We start from the raw sequence: 19,058 nt of genomic DNA, 5'->3' as shown, positions 1-19,058 counted from the left end.
GCTTGCCATGCCATTTCCACCTGGCGCCTCAGTTGGACCAGCGTTCGTGCTGGACGTGCAGACCGCGTGAGACGACACTTCATCCAGTCCCAAACATGCTCAATGGGGGACAGATCCGGAGATCTTGCTGGCCAGGGTAGTTGACTTAAATCTTCTAGAGCACATTGGGTGGCACGGGATACATGCGGACGTGCATTGTCCTGTTGGAACAGCAAGTTCCCTTGCTGGTCTAGGAATGGTAGAACGATGGGTTCGATGACGGTTTGGATGTACTGTGCACTATTCAGTGTCCCCTCAACGATCACCAGAGGTGTACGGCCAGTGTAGGAGATCGCTCCCCACACCATGATGCCGGGTGTTGGCCCTGTGTGCCTCGGTCGTATGCAGTCCTGATTGTGGCGCTCACCTGCACGGCGCCAAACACGCATACGACCATCATTGGCACCAAGGCAGAAGCGACTCTCATCGCTGAAGACGACACGTCTCCATTCGTCCCTCTATTCACGCCTGCCGCGACACCACTGGAGGCGGGCTGCACGATGTTGGGGCGTGAGCGGAAGACGGCCTAATCGTGTGCGGGACCGTAGCCCAGCTTCATGGAGATGGTGGCGAATGGTCCTTGCTGATACCCCAGGAGCAACAGTGTCCCTAATTTGCTGGGAAGTGGCAGTGCGGTCCCCTACGGCACTGCGTAGGATCCTACGGTCTTGGCGTACATCCGTGCGTCACTGCGGTCCAGTCCCAGGTCGACGGGCACGTGCACCTTCCGCCGACCACTGTACTGTGGAGACGATGTACTGTGTTGAGCAATTCGGTGGTACGTCCACCCGGCCTCCCGCATGCCCACTATACGCTCTCGCTCAAAGTCCGTCAACTGCATATTCGGTTCACGTCCACGCTGTCGCGGCATGCTACCAGTGTTAAAGACTGCGATGGAGCTCCGTATGCCATGGCAAACTGGCTGACACTGACGGCGGCGGTGCACAAATGCTGTGCAGCTAGCGCCATTCGACGGCCAACACCGCGGTTCCTGGTGTGTCCTCTGTGCCGTGTGTGTGATCATTGCTTGTACAGCCCTCTCGCAGTGTCCGGAGCAAGTATGGTGGGTCTGACACACCGGTGTCAATGTGTTCTTTTTTCCATTTCCAGGAGTGTATATGTAAATGACTTGCCCAGCACTATGTTATGTAAATCCACACTCTATGCAGATGATACAACTTTTGTTGCAGCAGGAGAAGATTTAGGAAAATTAAACCAGGAAAGTGAGGCTCATCTGAGAGCAGCCATCAAGTGGTTCCAACTCAATGACTTGCATATAAATCATGATAAAACTGTAAATATTGTCTTTAGCTTGTGTGTTAAGAGTGATAAGATTGATTGTGTCTCAGATAAACTACGTGGAATCTATCTTGACTCATAATTAACATGGAAGAGTCATACTGATTATATTTGTACTTAGTTAGCATGTGTGATATATTTGTTAGGTAAACCAAGGTCATGTGTTAGTGGTAAGTTATTACTCAATGCATGCAGTCATATGCATCTATGGAGTCAGAAATAATGAACCTTGTAGACCATATTTCAAAAATTTAAAAGTACTAACAGTTGCAGCACTCTTTATTCTAAGTTGTCTAATACACACAAAAGAAAACCAACACAGTCACATACTACGACAATCTGTCCATCACCATGACACACGTATAAAACAGCAAATTGACGTCCCAGTTGCTAGGCTAAAGAAAACTCAAGATAGTTACAGATACAGGGTAGTAAAACTATTTAACATGTTGCTAATAGAGGCACATAATGTGTCACTGAATGAGTTTAAAAGTGTCACAAAGAAATGGCTTAGAGGAAATGCTTTTTATACAATAGAAGAGTTTATAATGTGCACTAAAGTTGATCTTAAGTACCGGTACTAATACAGTTTCACTTAGATTAAACTTATACATGTAGATATAATATAATGCAAATACCTTGTGCAGCATCAAGGACAAATTTTTGTATCTTATTAGACAATAATGATCTACAATATATTACACCATTTCTGTTTTTTATGTAGACTGTATATGTACACAAATGACGACATCAATTGCATTTTAATGCCTAAAGATGGATAATATATATCTCCAGAATTTCCTCTCCAACCTCAACTCCTTTGGTTCCATCAGATTCACCTGGTCCTACTCCAAATCCCATGCCACTTTCCTTGACGTTGACCTCCATCTGTCCAGTGGCCAGCTTCACACATCCGTCCACATCAAACCCACCAACAAGCAACAGTACCTCCATTATGACAGCTGCCACCCATTCTATATCAAATGGTCCCTTCCCTACAGCCTAGACCTTCGTGGCAAACGAGTCTGCTCCAGTCCTGAATCATTACACCAACAACCTGAGCTTTCGCATCCCGCAACTACCCTCCCGACCTGGTACGAAAGCAAATAACGAGAACCACTTCCTCATCCCCTCAAACCCAGAACCTCTCACAGAAGAACCCCAAAAGTGCCCCCACTTGTGACAGGATACTTCCCGGAACTGGATCAGACTCTGAATCAGACTCTGAATGTGGCTCTCCAGCAGGGATACGACTTCCTAAAATCCTGCCCCGAAATGAGATCCATCCTTCATGAAATCCTCCCCACTCCACCAAGAGTGTCTTTCCGCCGTCCACCTAACCTTCGTAACCTCTTGGTTCATCCCTATGAAATCCCCAAACCACCTTCCCTACCCTCTGGCTCCTACCCTTGCAACCGCCCCTGGTGTAAAACCTGTCCTATGCACCCTCCCACCACCAAATACTGCAGTCCTGTAACCTGGAAGGTGTACACGATCAAAGGGAGAGCCGCGTGTGAAAGCACCCACGTGATTTACCAACTGACCTGCCTGCACTGTGACGTTTTCTATGTGGATATGACCAGCAACAAACTGTCCATTCACATGAATGGACACAGGCAGACAGTGTTTGTTGGTAATGAGGATCACCCTGTGGCTAAACATGCCTTGGTGCACGGCCAGCACGTCTTGGCACAGTGTTACACCGTCCGGGTTATCTGGATACTTCCCACCAACACCAAACTATCCGAACTCCGGAGATGGGTACTTGCCCTTCAATATATCCTCTCTTCTCGTTATCCACCAGGCCTCAATCTCCGCTAATTTCAAGTTGCCGCCACTCATACCTCACCTGTCATTCAACATCATCTTTGCCTCTGCACTTCCGCCTCGACTGACATCTCTGCCCAAACTCTTTGCCTTTAAATATGTCTGCTTGTGTCTGTATATGTATGGATGGATATGTGTGTGTGTGTGTGTGTGTGTGTGTGTGTGTGTGTGTGTGTGTGTGTGTGTGTGTGTGTCTGTGTGTGCGAGTATATACCTATCCTTCTTTCCCCCTAAGGTAAGTCTTTTTTTTGCTCCCGGGATTGGAATGGCTCCTTACCCACTCCCTTACAACCCACATCCTTTCATCTTTCCTTCTCCTTCCCTCTTTCCTGATGAAGCAACCGCCGGTTGCGAAAGCTCGTAATTTTGTGTGTTATTTTATTGTGCCTGTCTACCGGCGCTTTCCCACTTGGTAAGTCTTGGAATCAATAAATAAGTGATGAGAATCAGAAAGAATTGTCAGTGGCCTAGAATTTTGTTTGTGCATTTGGATACAGTTTTGTGAATCTGAAGGAATTTGTTATGAACTAAATAGGACGTAAGCACCACAGCAAAATGAACAGCTGAACACTTCAGTAGAACATTAATGTATATGGTAAAGTCAAAGTTGCTAGGAAGCAATTTACCAGATTGTTGTTGGTATGAATTGATGTATACTGCAGCATACATAAGAAATTGTGTTACAAATAACAACAACAATAAAAAAATCATATGAATTATGAACAGGTAAATAGCTTAGTGTGCACATTTACGTGTGATAGGATGTGAAATTTTATGTCACATAACCAAACAAATGGACATGGTGTCACATATTTTAGGAGTGAAATTTTAAAACAGCAAAGATGGAACAAATAGTATTTCTCAGTGGGAGTATATTGATCAACTACTAGGACTTCAAAATGCTGAGGAAACCAAAACCCCAATGGAAATGAAATCAAATTTCGTCAATGGGAAGTGTGATGGTGAAGTTAAAAATCTTCCATAGCTTTCTCACTGACAAAAGTTGTCACAGTATTGTTCAAAATTTAGTATGAACCATTGTGATGCAGCAAAAAGGGTACTAAGGTATGTGAAGGAAGAAACACATTATAAACTCACGTATTACCCTACTGATCAAATACTTAAAGAATTTTCTGATGCTGAATGGACTACTTGTTATAAAAAATCAAACAAACAAGTGAAATTAAACAATATAAAAATATAAACTTACGTTATGAAGGACAAATGATTTCTTGCCCAACAAAAATTGAAGCGACCGTCAACAAATATTTTGCAAATGTAAGTGAACAGTTGGTGAGTGAGTGGACTGGAAGAACACAACAAAATATCACCTCCATCATCCAATAGCATGAGAAATGTGTCTACATTATTGTTCCTTTCACCCACAAATACTGGAGAAATTTTATCTGTTGAAATCAGGGTACTCATGTGGTATTGATGGAATACCAGATGCAATTATTAAAAAGTGCTGTCTTGCCTTAGCTGAATTCTTGACTCACTTGTGCAACAGCTCACTGGCATCAGGAACCTTCTCTTTATGCTTAAAAACAGCAAAGCTGAAACCACTGCTCAAAAAAGTAAATCCAAAATGTGTTTCAAATTGACCAATAGGCCTATTGCCTGTATTTTCAAAAATTTTAGAATTTTTTTATAAGAGATTGTCTGATGTATTAAATAAAAATAACATTCTCTCTATCTCACAGCATTGCTTCAGGAAAGGCTATTCAACTGAAAGTGCAATATTTGAATTTCTTAATGAAATCTATACTAAACTGGATGCAAGTGAATTTGTGACGGGCATAAGTCTTGATTTATCTAAAGCTTTTTACGTCATTGGCCATAATTCCCTGCTGCAAAAGCTTGACCAATGAGGAATTAGAGGTATATCAAATGAGTGGCTCAGGACATACCTACGTGGCTGCAAACAAGTTGTTGAAGTGCAATGTACTGACCATAACAGAATCAGCTACTTCTATTCAGGATATGAAAATGTGAAATATGGCGTCCCTCAAGGATCTGTATTAGGACCCATTCAGTTTCTCCTCTAAGGCAATGATCTTATGTACAACAAATATTGCCAAAGTACCCTCCAATTTTAAGACGATACAAGCTTCCTTATTAGTGGTAAAAGAGAAGAAAAACTAAAAGACTCCTCTATCCAAACAATGAACCGTGTAGAACAGTGGTTCAGCTATAACAAGCAAATTGTTAACAAAGAAAAGACAGTAGCACTGACCTTCTATAATGTAAAAGGAAGACATCACCCAACATAAAAATAGAACTTAGCGACAGAGTTCTTGAAATTGTTGACAGCACAAGATTTCTAGGACTCTGGCTCCAGACCAACAGAAAATGGGAGCTATACATTGAATATTTGCAAAGAAAACTAAGCAAAACCTGCTACAGGATAAGGATCTTAAAAACGTGGTGCATCAAAGCCAGCCTGTTAAATGTATACTACTCCTATGTGCATTCTGTAATTAAATATGACATTATCTTCTGGGGCAATACAACAACAAATATTAAACTTTTCAGGATGCAAAAGAGAATATTGAGAATTATTGAAGGTGTAAACAATATGAAATCATGCAGACCCATATTCAAAAAACTGTCAGTTCTTTCTCTTTGTTGCATTTTTATCTACAAAACACTAGTTTTCATCAAACAACATATTGACAGACACCCAGATATCTTATTAAAAATGAAGATATACATACATACAATACAAAGCAAAAATCTAATCCTCATATAAAACAGGAGAGAACATCATTGTGCCAAAAAGGCACACTACATACTGGGATAAAGATTTACGATAATCTGCCTAACCATATTAAATCAGCAGGTAAACTCCGTAGTTTTAAGGCTGAACTAAAGGCATATTTAATTGATCATTTTCTTTACTGTCTGACAGTACCTAGAAGAGAAACAACAAAAATAAAGATGCATTATGAATATTCTACTCTGTATGATGCCTCTAATGTTTATTGTATGTGTGATTCTTTGCTAAATTACTTCAATATCTAGTCCTTAGGATTGCAATACAAACTGTATTTTATCTTGTAAATGCCTAACCATGTCCAATATTCTTGTATATATTATATACATGTAGGATTTGAAGGACTAAATAAATAAATAAATAAAGTTGATTGCAAAAATATTACCAGATATGTGATGATAATGGTTGAGTCTCTTGGTGTTCTGGAAGAATATAAAACAAACTGCAGTTGCATTGAGCACAATGGAAGCATAGTATCTGTCATGGTAGCCCGCACAAGAGAGGTGGGGGTGTGGATGAAAGAGTTGCTTAGGAGTCTTGATCTTATAGAACTGACTGGAGACTTAACACCTGTGTAGTGTGATGATCAAGCAGCAGTTATACACTCCACGAATGATGTAGATAAACCAAGAAGAAAACATAATTTCATAAAACATCTTTTCATCAGGGAGAAAGTAATGGATGGAATGGCTGATATTTGATACACTTTTGGTGGACTAAAATCAAGCAAACTTGTTAACTAAACCACTGAATCAAAATATCTGTGAACAGCATTGTAAGAAAATGTTACATTTAAAATGATATACTTTGTTACTTTTAGACATCTTTTCAGAAGGGGAGAGGGGGGCAGAGTGTTAAGACTTAAATAAGTCTACAAGAGCTCCTTTATTTATTCCATTTCTGTGATGTGACTGGATTACTTTTGACATTTTTAAAAAGACAAGAAAAAATAAGTTCAGTTTTTCTCTGCTTTGATGGTCTACACAGGTTTTTCTCTGCTTTAGTACTATATACAGGTTTTTCAATCAATCTGTATAAATGTGTGTGATATGAACATTTGATTCCACTATAACAATTTCTTCAACCAATAATATGAGAGAAATCTAGCTTATGTCTCCTTAACTGTTTGATAGGCATTTGCAGCTACTGCTAGCCATGTAAAACCTTTGCCACTCAGATGTTCTTAATTGATAGTATTTCTCCTTTTCATTCTGATAACTGGGTAAAACTTCTCTGAAATCTTTCAAAAAATATACAGGACAAATTTACTCTGCTTGATCAAACCTGCAAAAATTCTGACATGTAGCTACAACTTTCCCCACACATAACATGCTAACACGCCACTGCGGCTCATGTATGTCTTCCAGCCATTCAGTGACTTGTAGACCATCATGCTCTCCCACACATCATACCTGCACCTTAATTAACCAATTTTTTGTGGGGTGTAGGACATCAAATGGCCCGACTTGGAGCACAAGAGGCATCACAGGACATTTTAATTTCCACTGTCTATATTTTTACAAATAAATTCATAAGACTTTGTCAGCATGATGAGGAAGGATTTAGGATTCACACTCATAGCAGTGGAAGTTCAAAAACATAACAAAATAATTTTTTTACATGTGAAATTTCATTGTTTTTTTCATTTACTATTGGCTGCATTTGTTGCCGTAGTTAAACTTTTCTTCATAAGTAAGAGAGATTCTACATGAATTTTGCACAGCTCACAAACCATACTTACAGTGAAACCCCAGAATTTTCCAAATCTATTAAAAACTGAAACAATTAAAAATTGAAACAATTAATCATAAAATTTGCATTTTTTCTAAACACAAAGTTTAAAATGTAATAGTTCATTCATTTTTCATAAATTAAATAAATTGTAGAGCTATTGTGAATTGTGATTTATTCATCTCATTACGTACATTTGCAATCCATTTCGTTTGCATACAGGAGACATGTAAAAAATTTCAATGATTTTTACTATAATAAATAATAGCACTACAATAAAATAATAACACTATTAGGATAGTTCTTGGAATATGTAACACTTTGTATTGTGCTCAAATTTCCAGTTTGTCCTGCATGAATTCATCCACTGAGTAATACCACTTCAGTCTCGGCACCTCATATAGCTTTTTTTCAAGTGAACCTAAATTCATCTGCATCAACTTGTTTCCTTTTAATTTATTACAAATTTTCAGTCTCATGTTTTGAGGTCCCCTGGCATACAGTCTGAAACGGTGGGTGGGGAGAATAAAATTTTCTTTATTTCTAGTATCATGTAAATGGACAAAATAGCTTCCCTCAAATTATTAATGTCTGATGTACAGAAATATATGTATAATGATGGCAGAATTAATATTTTACGTTTTGTAAATAATGGTTGTCATGGTTGTTTGTTATTTGTATTGGACGTATTTTTAATGATTTCTTTCTGTATTTTTAGTGTCCGCTCAATGTTTGTCGTGTTGCCCCAAAAAACAATACCATACCTAATAATGGATTCGAAGTAGCTCGTATATGCTTCTTTTCGTGTGTCCATGTGAGTTGCAGTTGCTAATATTTGCATTGCAAATGCAAAGCTGCTCAGTTTGTTTGCTAGGTATTCAATATGTGCATACCCTAATTTAAAATAACCAATCTTAGAGTAAGAGAATCTGTATTTTTTTACTTCTTCAGATTACTCTCACTTCAGGTACAATTTCCATACAAATGTATTTTAGTTCAGTTATTTTAAGCAATAATAATTTACAGAACATAAGAATGTAAGTGAAAACAAACTGGTTGTTGCTATTGCTACAACCATAGAGATAACAACATACAGCAATTACAGACAATACATTATAAAGAGCAAAATCTAACACCTGATGTCAGGGGGCTGGTTTGAATAAGATTACTAAAATTTACATAATTCAGACTACTGTAATTTACTGTTCATGCCCCATTGTTATCAAGAATGAACAACTGTGAACATCACAGCAGGTGTTGCAGTGCATCAAGGTGTCCAGCTCTGGTGCGTTTCAATGCCCCCTCATTCTGGGGTCAGAGTGACCTACTGTTACATTCTAATCTTCCTTGACAGGGCTAATAGTTTCAAAAGCTAGTAGAATTATTGTTTTCACCTTTCAATGTGTCTATCTGCCTCCTGGAGGTAAGTAATGGCCACTTTTGCCAACTGAATTTTGCTGTCCATACAATATTCATCTAATTACTATTGTATGTTTGTCTTCTGTGCATTTATATGTATTTCTAATTTTCAGGGGGAAAATCTTTGTGAAAATGAAGTTACTTTTATGGCTGAGAAATGCAAATTAATATGGATTCTGACAATAGCTTCAGTCTGTAAAATTTTTGTACGAAAGAATTTCACTGTAATGAGTGAAAAGGGACACATCTCCCATCAAACTACTGATAAGTTAATATAAAGAAATAAACAAGTCAAATCGGCATTAAGCTTCTTAGAGTTTGTTACCAAAATGGTAGCAACACAAGATGATTCAGGAAATGAACATTCTAACAAGGATTACATATCCTCAGAGTCCAAGAAGAGAGCCAATGCTGCAGTCCATGCCTCACAGATAACTCCATCTACAAATATCAGCAAGGAGGACCAGAAAGTAATTATACCTGTACCGGATCATACAGGCAGTTACAATGATCCCCAAGATCTGAAAGGAAGTTCTTGGGATGATAGTGAAATGAAATCATATCTTAGTACTCAACAACATCTTTATTCAGCAATAGGTGCAGAAGTAAGTAGAGAACAGAAATTTGACAGTGATAAGGTGAATGTAGATTCTCTGTTCTTTGCAGATCGAAAGAGAGATAAAGTAATTGTTCCAGTGCCCTACAAAGTGCTGGAAGATAGGAAAGCTAATGATTGGGATGAGAAAATAATTATACCCACATCTGCCCATGGAAGTGAGAGTACAGACCCTCGTCTCAGAGCAGAACAACACAGAGAGGTAAAGCAAGGGATACAAAAGTTAATTATGCCAATAAATTATAGTAATGTGAGTGATAAAGATCTTCAGTCTGCTGTTCAAGCGAAAAGTGAGACATTAGGAAAATACGATGAAAAATCAAAAAGTACAGCCCAAGCCATACATGGAGTCTTGACCGAGAACGGAGTAGCTCAAGAAATTTCTCCTTCTGATAGGAAAAAGCTGTTTGGTGATCCTCGCATGACAGTACTCAGTCTGAGTGAGATTGAACAGCAAACGGAAAACATAAAAAAATATTTAGATGAACAAAAACATGAAGAAATGCTTCCCAAAGATAAAGTTGATACTGTTGTCCAATCAAAAAGTGAGACAATTGAAAAGCATGATGACGAATCAAAAAGTCCGGCACAGGCCATACATGGAGTTTTGAAAGATAGTGGAAAACCTCAAGAAATTTCTGTGTCTGATAGGAAACAGCTGTTTGGCGATCCTCGCTTGACAGTACTCACTTCAGATGAAATTGAGCAGCAAACTGGAGATATTAAAAACTATTTGAATGAACAAAAACATGAAGAAATGCCTTCGAAATCTTCTGCTTTAGCAAGTGGACCTCATCTGTCAGAGAAACAAACAAAGAAACAAAAAATAGTAACTGACGCTAAACCACAGCAACCTACAGACAATGAAGGGATGCAACAATCTGATGGCCTAAAATCATTGAAGAAAGGAGCGAAGAGTGTGAAAAAAATTGTTTCTTCACTAGTAGGTGATAAGTTTAAGGACAGCCATGATGTTAAAAAGGAAGCTTTTGATAAAAGTACTGAGCAGGCAAGTAATTTGAAAGAAAATGTCCAGAAAACTTCTGTAACACAATTTATTTATGACAAGAAATACAAAGCTGCTGAGAAGCCTACAAATAATGAAACACAGGATTTGGACCTTTCTAATAAAGAATTGGCTGATAAGGCTTCTCTGCTACATTCAAAACAAGCACACAGTATTTCAGCTGTGGACAAAAGCAATATTGAGATAAAGACAGTAAAACCTTTGGAATCCTTGGAGAAGAAGGAGAAAGGAAAAGCTTCAGTTAAGAAAGATGATAGTGTAAAGTATGTAGTTTCAGAAGGAAAACTGGATAGTGAAATTCAAAGAAAATTGCTTGAAAATAGTGTAAAAAGGAAAGTAACTAGTCAGGTTAAACCCAAAAGTAAGATTTCTGATATTAAAAGAATATACAGAGATGAGGGTTCTTTCGATAAAGAGCAACAAGGAAAAATGATGGATGACAATGTCAGTGCAATAGAGAAGTACCTTCAACAAGAAATCAGTAAAGTTTCCCCTGAAAAAGTTAAAGGGAATATCACAGAACCAAAGAAAGCCGGAGATTCTCACACTGGAAAGAATTCAAAAATCCTTGCAAAGACTGAAGCAGATCTAAAGATAATACCAAGTAAACATTCTAGAGAGCAGAAAGTTGACAAATTGAAAAACATACATCAAAAGAAGTATGATAATAAGCAGCCAGATACCAGCTCAAATGCAACAGACATTCCCACGAAACAACAAGAAATGAAAGAAGCCAAAGATGCAGTATCAAAACCAATTAAAGAAGGTTCAGTAAGAGATCAGCAGAAGAAACCCCCCAAAGAAACAAGTTCTGGTAAGTTAGCAAAACCAGACAAGCAGTCATCATTTGACAAATATTCTACAGTAAAAAATGAACCAGACATGCATTCTTCATTTGACAAATATTCCATTGGAGAAAATGATCCAAACATGCATTCACCACTTGACAAAAATTCCACAGGAGAAAATGAGCCAAACACAAATTTATCATATGACAAATATTCTAGAGGGAAAAATGAGCCAAATACACATTCATCATCTGACAAATATTCTACAGGAAAAAATGAAAGCACAGAGGTACTTCATGAAACACATAATACATACTTTAAAGGTGGAAGTGCAAGAACATCACACTCACAAAATCCGGACCATACTAATCTAACGGATTTTGTTTCTCACTACTCAGTTACTGACACAAAATTAGACCATCACAAATTTCATAACCAGTCTTCAAAAACAATTTCACAAAGCCAGGAAGCTAACTTGACAGAGACCAATACCAGGCAAAGTATTACATCTCCGTCAATCACCTTGCTGGACTCACCTCCCAGGTACATGCTGAGAGACATAAAAGAAAGTGAAGTGACAAAACCAGGAAATGATAGATTGAACACTGGTATAACACAAAATACTCCGTGGCCTGTACATCAGCTGTCAACAGTAAACAGCAAGTGTCTTGGCAAACCTATGCGTCCATCATCGTGGGGTGATTCAGGGACATTCCTTCCATGGGTGTCATATGTTGCTCAGAAGAAAAATAATAAAAACAATCTTGACGCAGAGAAATCTGAAAGACATGGAAATCTTCATGTAAATGGATACGGACCTGAAAATCCATTTTGGCAATACCTTGGGCGACAGTATGCTTGGTTCAAAGATAACTTCAATAATCACACAAATCATGGAAGGGCTAATGTGAGTTTGATATTGGAACATTTTTCTTCTTATTGTTATCATATTAATCATTGTTTTGTATTCTAGCATAGCCCACTCTGTAACTTACATTTTTTTTAAAATCCCTTTTTGTTTTTGTACAGAGCTGTTGCAACATTAGTTTTGTTTATTAGTACTTCTTTCAGCATACTTTTAAAATAGTATGTTGAAAATTATGTCCTTTTTATCATAAAATATGGAATGTGAATATAACAATGAAAATAATCACTTTTTGACAGTATAGTGTAATTGGATTGATAAAAAATCTACTCATCAAGTGGCAACAGGAGAACACACATAGGAAAAAAAGGTTTTATGTATACAAGGTTTCAGAGCCAGTGGCTCTTTATTTCAGCAGAAGTGTTGAAGGGGCAGGAAGAAGGGTGAAGGAAAAGGACTGGAGAGGTTTAGGAAGAGGGTTGGAAAAGTCACCCAGAACTCCTAGTCACAGGGGACTTATAGAGGGGATGAAAAGGAAAGACTGATTGTTGGAGACTACATGAGACAAGATTTGAAAACATGAGGGCTTCAGGGTGAAAGACAGGGCACTTTGTATGACAGTGATTACTGCTACAACATTGTGCACAGGTTAATAAGAGTGAAAAGCTAAGAGCATTGTATGTAACAGAGGTATGAGAATCTAGTGTCTGGGGGAAGAACCCAGATGGAGTGTGTGGTGAAACTGGCACCAAGGTCATGACTGTCCATGTTGTAGAGAATGCTCCACAGTTTATGTTGCTGGTACACATGTTCTGCCTATGCCCATTCATCCTAACTGATTTAGCTTGTGTTGTTTCACAGGTGGCTCTCTCTTTGGTAGTATATGTTTTGTCAGTTACAGGTGTTGGTAGGAGGGAGCATAGGGCAAGTCTTGCAGCAGGGTATTGCATTGAGGGTATGAGCCCTAGGGTAAGGAGGTGGGTGCAGAAGGGGCATAGGGTCTGACAAGGATTTTTTGGAGATTGGTAGGGCAATGATAAGCTATTCTAGGTGTGGTTGGTAAAATCTCATTTCAAGGCATGATTTTAGGAAGTCACGGCCTTGTCTAAGTAGCTCATTAATACATTCAAGACCAGGATAATACTGAGTGACAAGTGACATGTTCCAAAGTTTTTTTGAGAGATCAGCAGCACCAGCATTGTATGTGATTGCCCAGGAAATCTGCTTTTGAAATAGATTGGTGGGGTAATTACATTCAGTGAAGGCTGAGGTGAGAATGATGGTGAATTACTGTAAAGAGTCTGCATCCAAACAAACATGTTTGCCTCAAATGCCGAGGCCGTATGGGAGGGAATGTTTGACATGGAAAAGGTGGCAACTGTTAAAATGTGAGTAGAGTCTACTGTTGTTTGTTAGTAGATCTAATGTGGACAGAAGTGGGCAGCTGACCTTCAGTGAGGATGAGATCAACAACAAGGAAAATGGCATGGTATTTTGAATAGGACCATGTGAAATTTCATTGGGAGTAGGTACTTGGAGATTTTAGAAATTTTAACTGGTCAACCTCACAATGAGTCCACGTGGCAAAGATGTCATCAATGTACATAAATGAAACCAGGGGCAGAAGGCTTATGGATCCCAGGAGAGCCACTTCCAAGTGCCCCATGAATGAAAAGGTTGGCATAGGAAGGAGCCATCCTGGTTCCCATGGCTGTACCCCTGATCTGTTTGTATTTCTGCCTCTCAAAGGTGAAGTAGTTGTTGGTACAATTAAATTTGATTAAAGTGAGCAGGAAGGATGTTATAGGTCTGGAATCAGGTGGGTGCTGACTAAGGAAATGTTCAGCAGCAAACAGACCATGTACATGGAGGATGCTGGCATTGAGGGAGGTGGCATCAGTGGTGACAAGCAAGGTGTGTGATGGGAGTGGGACAGGTACGAATTTCAGATGATCTAGGAAATGGTTGGTGTCTTTAATATAGGAGGGAAGTCTTTGTACTGTGGGTTGCAGGAGATGATCGACTAAGGCAGATATACAGTTGATGAGTGCTTAGAAGCTGGCTACTATAGAACGCTCAGGATAATTGGCTTTGTGGATTGTACGAAAAAGGTAAAAGTAGGGACGTGTGATTTGCGTGGGGTAAGAAGTATGGATTGTGGTCCTAGTCCTTATGAGGGGCCTGAGGTTTTAAGGAGGGGCTGCAGGTCAGTTTGAATCACAGGGATGGGATCTTGATGGTACATGCCATACGCAGAGGTGCCAGACAGCTGGCATAGACCTTCACAAATGTACTCCTGTCAGTCTATCCTTTGTCTGTTGAGAGGATAATTACAGCTTTTAGGGAACGCAGAGCCTGGAGTTCTGCAGAGGACAGGTTAAGGTCATGTTGTAGGGACCGGAGGAGCACTTATGAAGCAATGCTGGATGTGATGACTCCTTGGAAGGCTTGTAAGGGATGATTTTGAGATAGTTTGGTGGATGAATTTAGGACTGTGATTGGAACTGTTCAAGGTAGAGTTCAATGACAGGTTTGCTGTTGGAAAGTTTTTCGGAGTTGGATGCAGAGTGATATTTCTGTTTGATGTCATGTGTGAAGGAAAGCAGCATGATTAAATGCACGTTTAGATCTGGAAGTGAGACCCTTGGATAATACAGATAATTCAGGAGGGGGGAGTGCTTTAGAAGATAGGCTGATTATTACGCTTTGTTAGTGGTATGTGAGGTGGTGAAGGCTGTGGGATGTTAGGGAGATAGGCCAAGCTTGGTTCGTAAGAGAGGAGAGTTGGTTGATGGTATGGCTGTTTAGGGAGCTACAGAAGGACAGAAGGTAGTTTAGGAGAAAGTGGGACAGATTTTTGAGGTGAAGTCTGGTATGTTGCTGCAGTTTGAAGTTGGCTTGGCAGATGATACCATCCAAGGGAACATGAGGGGCAGGTAAATGCAGGATTTTAGAGGAGGAGAGAAGAGCAATGGAGTGGAAATTGGTAGATTAGACATATAGGTCACATATTAGCCAGGTAAGGGCAAAAGATTGCTTTCTCTGAAACTGTAAAAGAGCCTGGTATATAATAGGATTAGGTCCAAAAACAGGGACTTCCAGTGTTAGGCCTTTGGGAGCAACTACAAGGAACAAGCAGGTTTCAAGAAACACAATGTGGGACCTTAGTTTTGATAGTGGGAAAGCATGTTTTTAAAAAGAATGAATGTAATATGTGATGGGATTTATCATAGCAAGAGAAGACGATTTGGAGTGTTCGCGATAGTGAGAGTGGCAAAAAGGAGAAGCAGATTGAGGGGGGAAAAATCAGAAAAATCAGAAAAATTCATGTGAAAATTACAAGAACAGACAATGGTTAACAGAGGTAATGAAGGCGTGAGAATTTGTAACCAGAAAAGTGATCTACACGCATAAAAGAAGTTTTGCATCATTCTGGTTCCCAGAACTCTTGAAGATAGACATTGACTGTGGGTATTGTATCACAACCACAGTCACTTTGACTGTTCAGAGATGTAAACAACAATGCAAGAGCAGCGCCTATTAGACGGAGGGGTCTGACAGCTGATCAGTTCCAGTCATTCCAACAGGAAGGAGATTATATGGCTCATGTTGTCTGTAGTTCAACCATGCCTATATGGTCAAAAGTGCAGTTCAATCATGTATGCATTGTTACTTTGTGCCAGGAAGGGCTCTCAATAAGGGGAGTGTCCAGGTATCTCGGAGTGAACCAAAGCGATGTTGTTCGGACATGTATCTACAGAGAGACAGGAATTGTCCATGACTTGCCTCTCTCAGGCCACCCAAGGGCTACTACTGCATTGGATAACCACTACCTACAGAACACGGCTTGGAGGAATGGTGACAGCAATGCCACCGTGTTGAATAAAGCTTTTCGTGCAGCCACAGGACGTTGTGTTATGACTCAAGCTGTGCACAATAGGCTGCTTGATGTGCAGCTTCACTCCTGACGTCCACGGCAAGGTCCATCTTTGCAACCACAACACCATGCAGTGCAGTACAGATGGCCCCAACAACATGCCAAATGGACCGCTCAGGATTGGAATCATGTTCTCTTCACCTATGAGTGTCGCATATGCCTTCAACCAGACTACCATCAGAGACGTGTTTGCAGGCAACTTGGTCAGGCTGAATACCTTAGACACACTGTCCATCGAGTGCAGTAAGGTGGAGGTTCCCTGCTATTTTGGGGTGGAATTATGTTGGCCCGATGTATGCCGCTGGTGGTCATATAAGGCACCATGACGGCTGCACGATACGTGAATGCCATCCTCCGACCGAGAGTGCAACCATATCGGAGAGGCGTTTGTCTTCATGGATGACAATTTGTGCCCCCATCATGCACATCTTGTGAATGGCTTTCTTCAGAGTGGCCATTATGTTCTCAAGACATGAACCCTATTAAACATGCCTGGGAAAGATTGAAAAGGGCTGTTTATGGATGATGTGACCCATCAACCACTCTGAGGGATCTATGTCAAATTGCTGTTGAGGTGTGGGACAATCTGGGCCAACAGTGCCTTGATGCACTTGTGGATAGTATGCCACAACAAATACAGGCGTGCATCAGTGCAAGACGACATGCTACTGGGTATTAGAGGTACTGGTGTGTACAGCAATGTGGACCACCGCCTCTGAAGTTCTCGCTGTGTGGTGTTATAACATGCAATGTGTGCTTTTCATGAGCAATAAAAAGGGCATAAATGATGTTTATGTCGATCTCTATTCCAATTTTCCGTAGAGTTTCAGAACTCTCGGAACCAAGGTGATGCAAAACGTTTTTCGATGTATGTATATGACACGAAAAATGATTGAAGAAGAAAAAATTGATAGGGAAAGTTATGAAAAGAGACAAAATTTTGAAAACTGCGCAGACAGAAATAAAAAGGCACAGGAGAAAATGTTAAATACTTTGCTTGGCAAATGAAGTAATGTAGGAGATGACAGCAAAAGTCGATCAGAGCGATTTGACAAAAAAAAGTTACATACAAAAACGTGAAAGAATTAGTATGAAGAAGGTAAGTGGAGGTTCGGAGAGAAACCAGCTGTCAAATTTGCAAAAAAACTGGCAAAAGATGATTGAGAGAAGGCCCTGCAGTGCAGTGAACTGTAAACAAATTGTTATAGGCAAAAGATGATTGAGAGAAGGCCCTGCAGTGCAGTGAACTGTAAACAAATTGTTATAGGCAAATTCGTAAATAACAGTGGAATTGCTATATGCAAATTCATAAATAATATTGGATCCATCTACGTGCATGGAAATCAATACTAGGAAAGATGTAGGGGCAAAGTGTTGATTAATCTGGATGGTGCAGATAAATAAACAAATGGACTAACACATAAGCTAGAAAACAGATGACAGTTTGAGCAAGACAGACAACAACAAAGACTGATCAGAGGGTTACATAAGAAGGAATGGTGAACACTGGGCTCATATAATCTCAACCATCACTGTACATAATTGCCCCATGAGCCTAATTCAAAAGTAGCTTTCCTGGGCTATCACATCCAGTTCCTGATACTGCTGATCACTCCAAAAAGCAACTTCAAAAAATGGTTCAAATGGCTCTGAGCACTATGGGAACATCTGTGGTCATCAGTCCCCTAGAACTTAGAACTACTTAACCCTAACTAACCTAAGGACATCACACACATCCATGCCGGAGGCAGGATTCGAACCTGCGACCATAGCAGTCCCACTGTTCCGGAATGAGCGCATAGACCGCGAGAAAGCAACTTCAGAACACATCATTATCCTGTTCTTGAATGTATTAATCAGCTACATTGACAAGCTTATACTCCTTGAAATGAGATCCATTCTGTCTTAGATTTTGCCCACCATGCCTAGAATAGCTTTTTGTCACCCTCCCAATCTCCAAAATATCCTTGTCAAACCCTTTGCTCCTTCTGCACCCACCTCCTTGCGCTATGGCTCCTACCATGTGACTGTCCCCACACCAAGACTTTCCTTATGCTCCCTCCTATGACCACCTATACAGGTCCTGTAACTGGCAAAACATATGCTATCAAACACAGAGCCACCTGTGAAACAACACGTCTTATGCCAGCTATGATGTAAACACTGTCCGGCCTTTTACATAGGAATTACTACTGCCAAGTTATCAGGATGAATGGGGATAGGCAGAAAGTGTATACCAGCAACACACAGTACCCTGTATCCCGTTGTGGAGCATGCTCTACAACATGGACAGTCGTGACCTTGGTGCCAGTTTCATTACACATGCCATCTGGATTATTCCCCCAGACACAAGTTTCTCAGAACTCCACTGGTGGGAACTAGTGCTACAACAGGTCCTTGGTTCTCACCACCACCTGGCATTAATTTACATCAATTTCTTACATCGCAGCATTTCTCGACAGTAACTCCTCCTTTCTTCGCTCCATTTTAGTTTTCTATGTCTTTCATTTTCTGACCTCTCTGTTTGTCGCTGCCCCCCTCCCACCTCTGTTAAATACAATGCACTTAGCTTTTCACTCTTATTAATTGGTGCAATCTCCAGCAATCAGTCTTTCCTTCTCATCCCCTTCAGTAAGTCTCACCTGACGTGGAGTTCTGGGTGACTTTTCCAAACTCTACCTCTTTTTCCTAAACTCTCCAGTCCTTTCCCTTCACCCCTCTTTCTTCCCCTTCA

At 40.0% G+C, this 19,058-nt stretch overlaps 1 protein-coding gene across 1 annotated transcript in view; it reads left to right on the top strand.

The window, feature by feature from the left end:
* Positions 1-19,058, top strand: part of LOC126284864 (uncharacterized) — a 201,968-nt gene that overhangs the window by 58,876 nt on the left and 124,034 nt on the right. The window contains exon 2 of the mRNA XM_049984100.1: positions 9,205-12,429. Coding sequence (XP_049840057.1) covers positions 9,421-12,429 — 3,009 coding nt within the window. The 5' untranslated portion in view covers positions 9,205-9,420. The remainder of the gene's footprint in view (positions 1-9,204; positions 12,430-19,058) is intronic.

This window comes from Schistocerca gregaria, chromosome 8, assembly GCF_023897955.1.
Source record: "Schistocerca gregaria isolate iqSchGreg1 chromosome 8, iqSchGreg1.2, whole genome shotgun sequence".
Lineage (NCBI taxonomy): Eukaryota > Metazoa > Arthropoda > Insecta > Orthoptera > Acrididae > Schistocerca > Schistocerca gregaria.
This window is presented reverse-complemented; position numbering and strand designations above follow the sequence as displayed.